The sequence below is a fragment of the Copadichromis virginalis genome, linkage group LG15, assembly GCF_057382275.1.
Source record: "Copadichromis virginalis isolate Kocher_CV1m ecotype Utaka linkage group LG15, C_Virginalis_male_GT1.1, whole genome shotgun sequence".
NCBI classification, from domain to species: Eukaryota; Metazoa; Chordata; class Actinopteri; order Cichliformes; family Cichlidae; genus Copadichromis; species Copadichromis virginalis.
The window spans coordinates 28,422,331-28,434,628 of record NC_140632.1 but is presented as its reverse complement, the minus strand read 5'-3'; the positions used below and the strand labels follow the sequence as shown (position 1 = coordinate 28,434,628).

The 12,298-nt window shown below is 41.5% G+C and overlaps 1 protein-coding gene across 2 annotated transcripts in view; it reads left to right on the top strand.

Moving 5' to 3' along the window:
- Positions 1 to 12,298, top strand: part of tnfrsf21 (tumor necrosis factor receptor superfamily, member 21) — a 180,085-nt gene that overhangs the window by 33,111 nt on the left and 134,676 nt on the right. For both annotated transcript variants that reach the window (XM_085432836.1, XM_085432837.1), the window contains exon 2: positions 11,457 to 12,147. In XM_085432836.1, the coding sequence (XP_085288962.1) occupies positions 11,457 to 12,147 (691 nt within the window). The remainder of the gene's footprint in view (positions 1 to 11,456; positions 12,148 to 12,298) is intronic.

Genomic DNA, 12,298 nt, shown 5'->3' with positions numbered 1-12,298 from the left:
AAAAACAGTCAAAATGAATTTATTTCACCTGCTTTGGTGCAAATGTAAATGGCCACAGGTGCATGGGAGGCGAAACAGCAAGACACACCCCCAACAGGTAGTTATTTAGCAAGTTCGAGACTATTGCAGTGAATTAGGTGAAATGGATTCACAGTTTGCTTACATTTTTTGGAGCAGTGCATATGCATCCAAGTTCCCCACTGTTCCAACTGGCTTCAAAGAAGCCCTGCGACTGCTCCTGGTTATGAGTAGTAAACTGGATTTCAGATTGTAAAGTTGGTTTACCTCTACTTTATGAATATGTGAAGTAGCTATAAATGAAGATTTAGGTCAACGGGTCAGGCTGGAAGCTGGTGAGGGTTTCCCTGTATGTTGTTAATGCCTATTAGGTTGAGTAACTTGTGGAGACTGCCAGACAACAGTAATGTTTGCAGAGGCAGGACTACAGAGATGGAACAGAACATACATATGATAGCCCAGGTCTTTTCCAATCCGTTTGTGTCTGACTCTGATTGAAGGTCTGTGCACCAGGCAAATGATGTAGTTGATCAACAGTGTGGACAGAGAGAGAGAGAAGGCTGTTGTAAAAGGAGGAGTGCTGGCAGAGGAAAGACAGAAATTGATTCACACACTAAATCTGCTGAGGTTTTATTGTGGATCTTCAGACAGCGTCTGTCTGTCCTGACAAAGTACCATTACTGCACTTTGCTTCCTCTTCTGCTCCTGTGTGTCTTTGTTGCCAGTTTGTCTTGTATCTAAAATGCAGAAAGAGGGAGGATTAAAAAAAGCAGAGGGCACACAGCCAAATGGGACCATGTGCGGCCATTAGCTTACTCACCACTTCCCCAACATGCTGACTAACAGCCGTTGCAGTAATTACCTTCATTGGCTTAAAAGCATAGATGCAGACAGAAAAGGGTCATGAGGTCAGTCTGCTCCCTGAACAGCTTTACCATGAGAGAAATAGAATACAATAAAATCCTTCCCTTTACCAGGAGATGTTCTGTTTTTTGTTTAAAGGTCCAAATGTTCTGTTAAGTGTGTGTTAAGCAGTGTTCTGCTTAACACACACTCCAGGGCCTGATCAACCCTGGCAGGGCCTCTTTGGATGAGGGTGTCTAGTGATAATGGCCGAAACACCCGATGAATCCAAGGTCCACTACTGACGATGTGTCCCAAACTGGTGAAGTGTCTGGGCTGCCTTTCCTCATAACAGTCATCCCTCAAGATTTTCTCCATTTAAAGCAATGCATTATCAGGGACTGTAACATCTGGTCCTTATTACTGAATCTCCACACCTTTAAGAATTGTTCAACGTTACCAAGCTCCCATAAATCACAAGGGCATATAATAGAATTAAATAGGTATGAATTCAGTTGATGGTTAAGCAAGAAAGTATTCAGAGCACCTCACTTGTTCCACATTTTGCAATGTTACAGCCTTATTCCAAATTGTATTAAATTCATTTTCACTTCAAAACTGCACATTCCAGGGTGGCCTTTTGTTGTGGGCAGTCTGAGGTACACCTGTGCACTACTCATGATGTCAGATCAGCATCCTGATGTGGCACACCTGTGAGGTGGGATGGATTATCTCAATATAGCAGATGTGCCCACTACCACACATTTGGACTGATTTGTGACCACTGTTTGGGAGGGATGGTTATATTGTGTATCTGGAATGAATTTTAGGTCTCTATGTCCATCCCATGGGGAATGGGAGCAAAAACAAAAGTGTTGCGTTTATATTTTTGTTCAGTGTATAATATCAAACAAAAGCCATTTTCGGATCTCTACAGAGATGTTCAGGTTCAATCAGGTTCTGGGAAGAGGGCCATCTTCCCTTACATTCCTATAGAACTGGACGATTTTTTGCAATCACACTTGCTGCCCCCTTGTTGCCTTTAAAAAGACTACAAGTTTCAGGCACTTCTGTGTTGAATTTACTTTTAAGACCTGGAAGTCGCTACCATCTGCGGCTGTGTCAGGCTTACAGGGTCACAGACTACTTACCATATTCTATGAAATTAATGGGGAAACATGTATAAGGAGTATATGCTTTATAGTCCAGCATGACGAGAAAGTACAGTCATCTCTTTTACATATAACAAGGATAATCAGTGAACATAAGTGGAGATCTTCGTGTTAAAAAAAACTAAATTAAGTAATAATATTTTCCTATTTAGTTTCATGCTGTATGATTTTATTTGTGAAGAAAAGCTATCGAGAACAGTAGGCAAACAAAATATGTGAGCTAGCTTAATGTTGAACAGCTAGCTTAATGGGATGAAAAGCGGTCCAAGTCAGGTGGTGTTGCTCATGATCCCTTACTGTACCTTAAAGGTGCACAGGGATATATATCAAATGGTAAATTTTTTATTTTTTCTTCCAGCATAACAACATCAGCACCAATGGTAGGGGAATGGGATAGAAAATTTCAGAATCCTCTTGATTAATACCATCACTTGTGGTAATCTCCAAATGCTTACTGTGTCAGTAATCAAATTCTATAAACAAACAGTAGCCCCGTGGTGGGGAAATATCCATTGTGTTCTGTAACAAGCAGAATGTCTCCATTTACTGCTGCGTGTGTTTTCACTTTGAACACTGATGTGAGTGAATGCATTGACATGAGTGACGCAAGTGAGTTATGAGTAGCGCCTCGAGAACATGCTCTAATGTTTATGGATGAGGTTCTTGAAACGAACACAAAGAAGCAAAGGAGTGGTGTGGCAAAGGGCAACAGAGTCCTGAAAGAATGGAAAGCTTTATCCTTTTTAGCACTAATCATAGAAAGAGTTTGGCTTCCATTGACTGTTTAATTGCAAGTAGTCTGTGGTAAGTTCCTTCACATATTCATATAAGTAATTTCCAATGACCAAAACATACATGTGTGGTCCGTTTATACCCACCCATTCCTACCACATTGGTATCACTCTGACCCCCTGCTTCCAAAGCAAAGAATTAGAGTTATCTTTGCTCAGGAGGATCTTATGAGAAACGGTGTCAAATGCCGCACTAAGATCGAGAAGGATGAGAATGGTTAAAAGACCAGAATCAGCTGCCATCAGAAGGTCATTAGTAATCCTTAACAAAGCCGTTTCTGTACTATGATTGGGGCAGAAACTAGGATGAAATTGTTTTTAGAGATTATGGTCATTGAGGTATGAGTGAAGCTGGGAGGCAACAACTTTCTCAAGGATTTTTAAAATAAAGGGCAGGTTTAGAATAGAATAGAATAGAATAATCCTTTAATTGACCCACAAGGGGAAATTTGGTTGTAACAGCAGCCAAAAAGACACATATACAAACAAACAGTACACAGGACACGGAACAGAAACATACACAATTTTTCTTACATATTTACATTAAGGACAGTGGTCACTATAAACAGAATACTGTACAGTTATTAAATTAAATAAAAATAACTACAGATAAGAGGCAAACCAGGTTGTAGTGCAAATCGGTTAATTAACTTATTGCAGTTACAGCGCAGATGTAAACATCTATGTCAAATCAAAATCAAATCAAATCACTTTTTATTGTCACATCACATGTGCAGGTACATTGGTACAGTACATGTGAGTGAAATTCTTGTGTGCGAGCTTCACAAGCAACAGAGTTGTGCAAATACAATAATGTAAACAAGCAAAATACAAGAATGGCTACATCTGAAACTAATAAATATATGTACAATATATAATAGTATATGCATTTCTGGATGTGTATACTAAATATTTTTCTACGTGTGTGTGTGTGTGTGTACACATATTTTATAAATTAAATAGAGTAAACAATAAATAAAATATATAAATATATACAGAGTTGGTTGAGACATGTGCAAAACAGTGGCATTACTGTACAGTATGGAGTGCATAATGTTAAAGTTCCAGTAGTGAAGGTGAGGTGTCTATGACGTGTTCAGCAGTCTGATGGCCTGGTGGAAGAAGCTGTCTCTCAGTCTGCTGGTACGGGACCGGATGCTGCAGAACCTCCTTCCTGATGGAAGTAGTCTGAACAGTTTATGGCTGGGGTGACTGGAGTCCTTGATGATCCTCCCCGCTTTCCTCAGGCACCGCTTCCTGTAGATGTCTTGGAGGGAGGGAAGCTCACCTCCAATTATCCGTTCAGAGCACTGCACTACTCTCTGGAGAGCTTTGCAGTTGTAGGCGGTGCTGTTGCCATACCAGGTGGTGATGCATCCAGTGAGGATGCTCTCAATGGCACAGTGATAGAAGGTCCTGAGGATGCGGGGGTTCATGCCAAATCTTTTCAGTCTCCTGAGAAAGAAGAGGTGCTGCTGCGCCTTCTTCACTGTTTTGTTTGTGTGTACTGACCACGTAAGATCCTCAGCCAGATGTACACCAAGGAACCGGAAGCTGCTCACTCTCTCCACAGCAGCGCCGTTGATGGTGATGGGGGTGTGTACTCCTCTGCACCTCCGGAAGTCCACTATCAACTCCTTTGTCTTTGCGACGTTGAGGGTGAGATGGTTGTCTTGACACCAGTGGGTCAGGGCGCTGACCTCCTCCCTGTAAGTCGTCTCATCACCATTGGTGATAAGACCCACCACTGTAGTGTCGTCCGCAAACTTCACAATGATGTTGGAGTTGTTAGTGGCTGTGCAGTCGTAGGTGTAGAGTGAGTATAGGAGAGGGCTCAGTACACACCCCTGTGGAGCACCAGTGTTCAGTGTGATGGGGGATGAGGTGATGCTGCCCAGTCTGACCACTTGGCGTCTGTCAGACAGGTAGCTAAGGATCCAGCTGCAGAGGGAGCTGCTCAGTCCTGTTGTTTGTTGGGAGCAGTTCTGATTGTAAGAGCAGGTTTGATATAGGGCGAAGATTATCAAAATTATTGGGATCTGCACCAGGCTTTTTGAGAATTGGAATGACACAAGCAGGATGAAGGAACAATTCCAGTGTTAAGGGAAGAGTGGATAATACTAGTTATGAGAGGAGCCAATGAGGGAAGACAAGCTTCAGCTAACACAGTGGGAAGAGGGTCAAACTGACAAGTGGATGATTTAGATTTTTGAATAAGATTTGATACATCAACTATGGAGGGAAGAGTAAAACTTGAAAATGACTGACAGTAAGACAGTGAGGAAAACAGAAAGTCTACTTCACAGTTAGAAGCTCCCACAGAGTTAAGGTGTTGGTGGATATCAGTGATTTTATGAGTGAAAAAAAGATATAATAGAGTTGCAAAAGTCAGCAGAGTCCATATGAGAGGGGAATGAGCCAGGAGGTTTTGTAATTTTACGTAACAATGAAAAGAGAGACCTGGAGTTACCTTCACTAGAACTGAATAAACCAGAATAGTATTCGGATTTGGCTGAAGCAATGCAGTCCTTATAAAACAAAATATGATCGTTATACGTTTCTTTGTGTAGGGTAAGTCCGGTTTTCTTGAACAGACGTTCCAGTTGGTGTCCTTTAGCTTTGAGATGGCGCAGGTTAAGAGTAAACCATGGTGCTGAACGGGAAAATGAGCCAGTTCGGTGTTTAAGTGGAGCAAATATGTTAAGAAGGTTATGGAGGTTGACATTATATAGGGAGTGCAGAATTATTAGGCAAGTTGTATTTTTGAGGAATAATTTTATTATTGAACAACAACCATGTTCTCAATTAACCCAAAAAACTCATTAATATCAAAGCTGAATGTTTTTGGAAGTAGTTTTTAGTTTGTTTTTAGTTTTAGCTATTTTAGGGGGATATCTGTGTGTGCAGGTGACTATTACTGTGCATAATTATTAGGCAACTTAACAAAAAACATCACATCACATCACATCACTTTTTATTGTCACATCACATGTGCAGGCACACTGGCACAGCACATGCGAGTGAAATTCTTGTGTGCGAGCCCCACAAGCAACAGAGATGTGCAAACACAACAACACAAACGAGCAAAATACAAGAATGGCCAACCTGAAACTAATAAATATATGTACAATATATAATAGTGTATGCATTTCTGGATGTGTATACTAAATATTTTCCTACGTGTGTGTGTGTGTGTGTGTGTGTGTGTGTGTGTGTGTGTGTGTGTGTATACACATTTTTACAAATTAAATAGTAAAAAAATAAAATAATAATAATAATAATAATAATAATAATAAAATATATAAAATATACAGAGTTGAATATGTGCAAAACAAGTGGCATTTATATACAGTGTGGAGTGCATAATGTTGAAGTTCCAGTAGTGAAGCTGAGGTGTCTATGACGTGTTCAGCAGTCTGATGGCCTGATGGAAAAAGCTGTCTCTCAGTCTGCTGGTACGGGACCGGATGCTGCAGAACCTCCTTCCTGATGGAAGTAGTCTGAACAGTTTATGGCTGGGGTGACTGGAGTCCTTGATGATCCTCCCCGCTTTCCTCAGGCACCGCTTCCTGTAGATGTCTTGGAGGGAGGGAAGCTCACCTCCAATTATCCGTTCAGAGCACCGCACTACTCGCTGGAGAGCTTTGCAGTTGTAGGCGGTGCTGTTGCCATACCAGGTGGTGATGCATCCAGTGAGGATACTCTCAATGGCACAGCGATAGAAGGTCCTGAGGATGCGGGGGCTCATGCCGAATCTTTTCAGTCTCCTGAGAAAGAAGAGGCGCTGCTGCGCCTTCTTCACTGTTTTGTTTGTGTGTACTGACCACGTAAGATCCTCAGCCAGGTGTACGCCAAGGAACCGGAAGCTGCTCACTCTCTCCACAGCAGCGCCATTGATGGTGATCAACAAATATATACTAGAGCTGGGCGATAGAACGATAATGATATGTATCGCGATATAACTTTTACTCGATAGAGAAATTAAGCTATCGCGATAGACCTCGCTGCTCTTGTCCTCAAAAAAAAAAAAAAAAAATCCAAATTAAGTAGCGCAGAGCCAAACCAATCACAGCCGCAGCGTCACGTCGCGTGACTTGTTACGTACAGCACAAGTGCCAAGCCGCACGTGTGTTTGTTTGGGAAGCAGCCAGCGGGTAATGGAGCCAGCGCGTAATGGAGGAAATGAGTGTGCCGACTAGAAAAATCAACCGAGCGTGACCGAAGAGAAAACAGATGATGGTTCCAATGCCGGAGAGATTGTCAAACGGAAGAGCCAAAGAAGTTCCGTAGTGTGAAGGTATTTCGGCTATTTCAAGTCTGACAAAAAATAGAGTAGCGTGCACTGTAAATTGTGCCGAAAGCAAGTCTGGAAATACAATAAACTGGTGCATGCGTCACACTGTGCGCCACGTTATTGTTTCGGTGAAATGAATTTCTACAATACTGTTACTGTTAATTCTACTCTCTGCAGTGTTTAAATGCTTACATATACACACAGTTACTGTCCCTCCACACATACGACTCGGTTCTGCTTCTATGCCCCAGCTTTGTTTATTTTTTCCCACCGAGGCTTCTAGACTTCTGATTGGCCAACATTTCGGTACGGTTAGGAATCTAGCGCCACCTGCTGCTTTGGGATGTTCATAGCAGCGTTTTCCTTCATTTCTGCCTTTATGTGTGTACGGGATTATTTTTTAAAACGTAAACGGAAAATCTCCGTTTTCAAAAATACCCGTGTACGTGTGGACGTAGCCTCAGTCTCTGACTGGAAGCGCTAATTCGTCATTCGGCTTTTGTCAGACTAAAGTAACTGTTAAAACTGTTTGAAAAGCTCAGCTATACAACAAGGAGAGATTGAGAATTTCCTTTTAGTTCTCAGTTTATTTGATATTGACAAAAGTTAGTCAGTTTTGTCTGTTCTTCTGTAAAACAATCTAAGATTTATTTTTAGAATTAATATTTTGTTTCTAAGTGGAATTGACAATTTAGTCTGTTTTGTTTGTTCTATTTTGAAACGTAAACGCTTTAGTGGCTGCCTTTTGTGTAGTTTGCAATATTTGCCTTTATTTATCTGAAAAAGTCTCATGTTCCTTAAGTACATCTACCCTGTTGAACTTATTATGGGAAATAAATATTTAAATAAAAACAAGCTGCTGATTATTTCACATTTTACTTGTGAGCAACGGCACATTTAAATCTTACAAATATAGTTATTTGGCTTATATCGTGATAGATATCGTTATTGCCTGAAATGAAAAAAACATATCGTGATATGAAAAAATCTCATATCGCCCAGCTCTAATATATACCCATTTCAATTATTTATTTTTACCAGTGAAACCAATATAACATCTCCACATTCACAAATATACATTTCTGACATTCAAAAACAAAACAAAAACAAATCAGCGACCAATATAGCCACCTTTCTTTGCAAGGACACTCAAAAGCCTGCCATCCATGGATTCTGTCAGTGTTTTGATCTGTTCACCATCAACATTGCGTGCAGCAGCAACCACAGCCTCCCAGACACTGTTCAGAGAGGTGTACTGTTTTCCCTCCTTGTAAATCTCACATTTGATGAAGGACCACAGGTTCTCAATGGGGTTCAGGTCAGGTGAACAAGGTGGCCATGTCATTAGTTTTTCTTCTTTTATACCCTTTCTTACTCACTGTGGAGTACTTGGACGCGTGTGATGGAGCATTGTCCTGCATGAAAATCATGTTTTTCTTGAAGGATGCAGACTTCTTCCTGTACCACTGCTTGAAGAAGGTGTCTTCCAGAGACTGGCAGTAGGACTGGGAGTTGAGCTTGACTCCATCCTCAACCCGAAAAGGCCCCACAAGCTCATCTTTGATGATACCAGCCCAAACCAGTACTCCACCTCCACCTTGCTGGCGTCTGAGTCGGACTGGAGCTCTCTGCCCTTTACCAATCCAGCCACGGGCCCATCCATCTGGCCCATCAAGACTCACTCTCATTTCATCAGTCCATAAAACCTTAGAAAAATCAGTCTTGAGATATTTCTTGGCCCAGTCTTGACGTTTCAGCTTGTGTGTCTTGTTCAGTGGTGGTCGTCTTTCAGCCTTTCTTACCTTGGCCATGTCTCTGAGTATTGCACACCTTGTGCTTTTGGGCACTCCAGTGATGTTGCAGCTCTGAAATATGGCCAAACTGGTGGCAAGTGGCATCTTGGCAGCTGCACGCTTGACTTTTCTCAGTTCATGGGCAGTTATTTTGCGCCTTGGTTTTTCCACACGCTTCATGCGACCCTGTTGACTATTTTGAATGAAACGCTTGATTGTTCGATGATCACGCTTCAGAAGCTTTGCAATTTTGAGACTGCTGCATCCCTCTGCAAGATATCTCACTATTTTTGACTTTTCTGAGCCTGTCAAGTCCTTCTTTTGACCCATTTTGCCAAAGGAAAGGACGTTGCCTAATAATTATGCACACCTGATATAGGGTGTTGATGTCATTAGACCACACCCCTTCTCATTACAGAGATGCACATCACCTAATATGCTTAATTGGTAGTAGGCTTTCGAGCCTATACAGCTTGGAGTAAGACAACATGCATGAAGAGGATGATGTGGACAAAATACTCATTTGCCTAATAATTCTGCACTCCCTGTAGTATGAAACAAGTTCACCAGGGGATAAGAAGCTGTGAATGAATGGAAGGTCATAAATAGCAGATGAACGATCTGCAGGGTTAATACTACTAATTTTCCTAAATGTGATTACACAGGGAGTATCGCTTTTGGAGGCTGTTGTATTTACAATAAAATAAATAAACATGATCAGATTGGGGAAACAAATTGCCTTTACAGTGGTATTACTTAGACTTCACATGAGTAAGAGGTTAATGTTATAGCGTCCCTAAAAATCTTATGATTGGTTGTTTTGAAGTAAATAAGTGTAAAAGACTGCAACTGGTTGTTTAAAAGTATAAAATGGTAAAGCCATGTATGGTCTGTAGCATTTTCTGATAACATCACTCTGACATGACTCAGCTTGGGCCTGTGTAAATGTGTAACCCTAGACATGTGTGGGTTATTCCCCTAAACCCGCTGAGCTGAGGTTCCCAGCAGCAGTGAGAGGGAAGCCTTTGGGAAGAAAAAAGAACAAAGTTCCCCATGATACATCAGTTAAATTCTTAACTGTGGAAATGAATGCACACCATTTGACACTAAAGTTGTGACGAGCATGATGAGTCAGTGTAGTGACTAAGTGATATTAGCGATACCAGATGGAGGTATGAGTGTATCCATGTGGTCATGTCTTTTCTGTCTGGTGAGGGATGTTGAGTACCAAAAAAGGCAATGATAAACCAGAGAATGTTCACAGACTTACTATAATGTATTAATAAATTAATGAATAAGTATAATATGATTTCTCTATTTAGTTCTAATTTGTGACTCTGTAAAAAACCTAATATTAAAGTACATGTAGTATTTTAGGCATAGGAGTTGTGTCATTGTTTGACTGAGAGGGCCTGGACCTTCTGTGCTTCTCCCAAGTCTTGTTATCACGGGACAAGTAATCATTTTAACTGACACACATAAAAATGTATGTTTCTTTCTTCTAAATTTTTTTTGCTTAATTCCAAAGCAGGTTTAAGTTTAGGTTTTAGGGCTAGGGTTGGGACCATCACTGATGACAATTTAGACCTCAGATGGTTAACCTCTTACCATCCACAACGTCACTGGCAACCTGTTGGTTTTGGTTTTGTTAGAGCCACATGCTCAAGAGGCAAATTTTCATAAACTACATGTTAGCTGTCATACATTTTTGCATTGAAGTTTTCATATTAAATTGGAATGCTTCAGTCAGGGCAAAAATTTATAAAAAAGCCATGGACAGCATAAAAAATAGTAGATGGTAAAGGTAAATAAGTACCATAACAGGATATTAGTTAAATGGACTGGTTCTTAAATAGCGCTTTTCTACTTTGTCTGTGCACTCAAAGTGCTTTATACAACTAATTCATTCACCCAATCACATCTTCTAAGCTCTTAAGTGCTAAATATCTTACATTTATACACATTCACACTCAGATGGATGCATCGGAGAGCAACATGGGGCGACCGTGGCTCAGGGGGTTGGGAAGCGCATCTGTAACCGGAAGGTTGCCGGCTCGATCCCTGGGCTCTCTGTCCTGGTCGTTGTGTCCTTGGGCATTGTAAAGCGCTTTGGGTGCCTTGAAAAGTGCTATATAAATCCAATCCATTATTATTAGTATCTTGCCCAAGAATTATTTGGCATTTTGCACAGACTAGAGCAGTCTGGGATCAAACCACCGACCTTCTGGGTAGTGGTTGACCTGCTCTGCCACCTGAGCTACAGCCTTAATGTGGGTGGTTCTTGTAAAATTAAGTTACTTCATACTCCATCTTTCAGTGGACAGTACTGACAAAACCGCCTAATGTGTGAAACTGACATTGTGGATCCCAGTCTTAAGAATTCAGATAGTGTTTGGTTTTTGCTTTAAACACTTACTGCAGTATAATGAATGCAGCATCATTCAGGGGTTGACAATCTGTCCTGTTGCATAAATTTCTACACCAGAACATTTTTCAAAACATTTTTAGTCTTTCGCCTAATAGCTGCCTTCTCTTTTCCCCTCAGCTCTTATGTACAGTTGTGGTTGATATCTCAGCTCGGGTTTTGACCACATCCAGCACAGATGACCAGCCCATTTTTTCTCAACGGCACTATCAGCACACCGACCAAGACACGGGCACCCAGCTGGTCTGTGATAAGTGCCCGGCTGGCACCTATGTCTCCATCCACTGCTCTCCAACTTCTGTGAGGGAATGCAGCCCCTGTCCCAAAGGCACCTTCACACGGGGAGAGAATGGAGTTCAGCAATGCCATCGCTGCAGGAGTCCTTGCCCAGCTGGCTTTATTGAGAAAACGCCTTGCACAGCCACCCAGGATCGAATCTGCACATGCCCACCCAATACATTCCTGTCAGGGGATGGTGCTGCTGTGTGTAAGCCCCACTCTTTGTGCCCCCCAGGCAAGAGGGTGAAAAAGCAGGGCAGTGAGAAAAAGGACGTGGTCTGTAAGCAGTGCTCTGAGGGAACTTTTTCAGATGTGAAATCAAGTGCAACACAGTGCAGAAATCACACAGGCTGCCAGGTTCAGGGGCTGGTGCTGCTCTCACCAGGGACTAGAGAGAAAGATAATATCTGTGGACCCCTTTCTACAGCTCCATCCTCTGCCTCCACCACCGCTTCAGGTGGCTCAGGACTTGTACAGGAACCCATTATTTCTTCAATCTTTCCAGCACCCCTGGCTGGACCTGCACAAAAAGGTGAGGGATGGGAATTCTGTTTAATAATCTTCTATTTGAATTTATATAGTTTTCAACTTTAACTGTTTTTTATTTTAATGTTTCTTTACATTTATAAAAGTTGACCTAATAAAAGTTGCATTTTTCAAACATTTTCCATGTGAATTTCCCT